Below are 1,835 nucleotides of genomic sequence, written 5' to 3'. Positions count from 1 at the left end.
GGGATGCGTGCCGAGGCGGCTATGGCGAGTAACATAAGACAACCAGGTTATTGTGGCTCCCCAGCGCGGGCGTCTTGCCCCACAGCCGGGTGCCAGAGATAATACTTAGCTCTTACGCAGCGCTACTGAAGGGATGCTCCCCGCCACCCCCGGGGTGGCACAGGGGCTGTATTCCTGCCCTGTGCTGGGCAGCAGCAGAGGAGAGGGGTGGGGGTCCCCGTGTCCCCGCTCCCGTGCAGCCAGACCCCGGCACTGCTGTCCCCGGGGCGCCGGTGGCTGGGAAGGGACACGTGCCATGGTCCGGACTGCAGCCGAGGGCAGGCTCAGGCGAAGACAGCGGAGTTTTGCCAGTAGGAGTAGACAAGGAAGCCAGTGAAGGTGCTGTCCGTCTTGACGCTGGCATAGAAGCCGATGTAGTCCCCTACGCCCACCTGCACCCACACCTCATCCTCAGGCTCCAGGCGGACAAGGGCCCCCCCTGAGAGCGAGGTGGGCTTGGGCCAGTTCCCGTAGTACTGGAAGAAGGAGGCGATGGACTGGCCGTTCTTCATGATGTCAAACTGGAGGCTGGCGCGGTAGACGGTCGCGTGGACAGCAAAGTAGTAGAGGCCAGGCACCTCACAGGTGAACTTGCCCGTGGCCGGGTCGTAGTGGCCCTGCTCATTGATAAGCACCACGTCGAAGCGGATGGGCTGGTCGGCCAGCGGTGGGCTGCGTGACTCAGAGCGCTTGGCACTGAAGGCTGAGCGGGGGGCCACTGCGCACTCGCCCTGTGCCCCTTTCTCGCCATGCATGCCATCCATGCCGGGGCTGCCCACCTCCCCACGGGGACCGGGTGCTCCTGGGGCAGGCAGGAGGGGGACAGGGTTACCTCTAAGCCACTGCCACCAGCACACCCTCCCACCATCCAAGATCCCCTCGACCCCCACCCAGCCTCAATCCCACCGAGGTTACAAGATGTGTGTAGTGAATACCCACCGTGGCCAGTGCTCTGCCTGGGGAAGCAGCAGAAGACGGGGGGACTAAGCACATAAGTGGGCACAGTGGGAACAGAGAGTTGGAGAAACCCCCACAGGATGGGAGAAACCCCAGCCGAGGAGCCAGGGTGAGGATGATGCAACTGCATTACTGGAACAGCTAGGTTAGCCCTCCTAAAGCAGGGCTGGAAGGTAAGGGATGGCAGTCAGGATGGGGAGAAATGCAGCTTTGCCAGGGATGGGGAGCTGCTGCCTGTTGCAGAAGCACAGAGTCACCACGAGCAGGACTGGAGGGGCGGTGGTGGCACGAAAGGGGCACTTTTGCAGGATTTGCTCTCAGTTTGGCAATGGGGGGCTTTGCCAGCATCCAGGACTCACCCCCTGGCATGAGGGCCTTCCCCCCAGGCAGGGCAGAGCAGGTCCCCCTTCCCAGCCAGGACATCTCCGTTCTTACCAGGTGGGCCCATCTCGCCCTTCTCTCCTGGCATCCCCATCGCCCCGTCCCGGCCATCTCGTCCGTCTCTGCCTGGCAGACCCTGGCCCCCGTGCAGGCCTGGGGTTCCCGGGATGCCCGGCTGCCCTGAGCACAGCCCAGGGATCTTGTTGTCTTCAATCTGCAAGGAGCTGGCGATGAGCCCGAGGAGGAAGAGGAGGAGCTGCTTCATCTTGTCTGCCGTGGAGGGGCTGGAAGGGGGCAGAGAGGGGTAATGGCCCTGGGCACCTCAGTGAAGAGGGCTGGCAAACAGGCTTGCAGTGCCCAGCAGGGAGTGGGTATAGGGAGGGGCAGCAGGGGACTGGTCCTCCCTTCTTTCCCCCCTTGCCTTTTCGTCGGCTCCGCATGGCAGAGCTGACCACCGG

At 63.6% G+C, this 1,835-nt stretch overlaps 1 protein-coding gene across 1 annotated transcript; it reads right to left on the bottom strand.

Moving 5' to 3' along the window:
• Window positions 1-290: 290 nt before the first annotated feature.
• C1QTNF5 (C1q and tumor necrosis factor related protein 5) lies at window positions 291-1,655 on the bottom strand. Its single transcript, XM_009882462.1, has 2 exons — window positions 1,432-1,655; window positions 291-841 (listed from the first exon to the last, which is right to left on the bottom strand). Exons 1-2 carry the CDS (start codon window positions 1,640-1,642, stop codon window positions 324-326), a joined length of 729 nt encoding a protein of 242 aa, XP_009880764.1. The 5' UTR covers window positions 1,643-1,655; the 3' UTR covers window positions 291-323.
• Window positions 1,656-1,835: the final 180 nt, after the last annotated feature.

Source organism: Charadrius vociferus, unplaced genomic scaffold, assembly GCF_000708025.1.
Source record: "Charadrius vociferus isolate BGI_N301 unplaced genomic scaffold, ASM70802v2 scaffold1413, whole genome shotgun sequence".
NCBI classification, from domain to species: domain Eukaryota; kingdom Metazoa; phylum Chordata; class Aves; order Charadriiformes; family Charadriidae; genus Charadrius; species Charadrius vociferus.
Note: the sequence above shows the minus strand (reverse complement) of the source record. Positions and strands in the feature narration are given on the sequence as shown.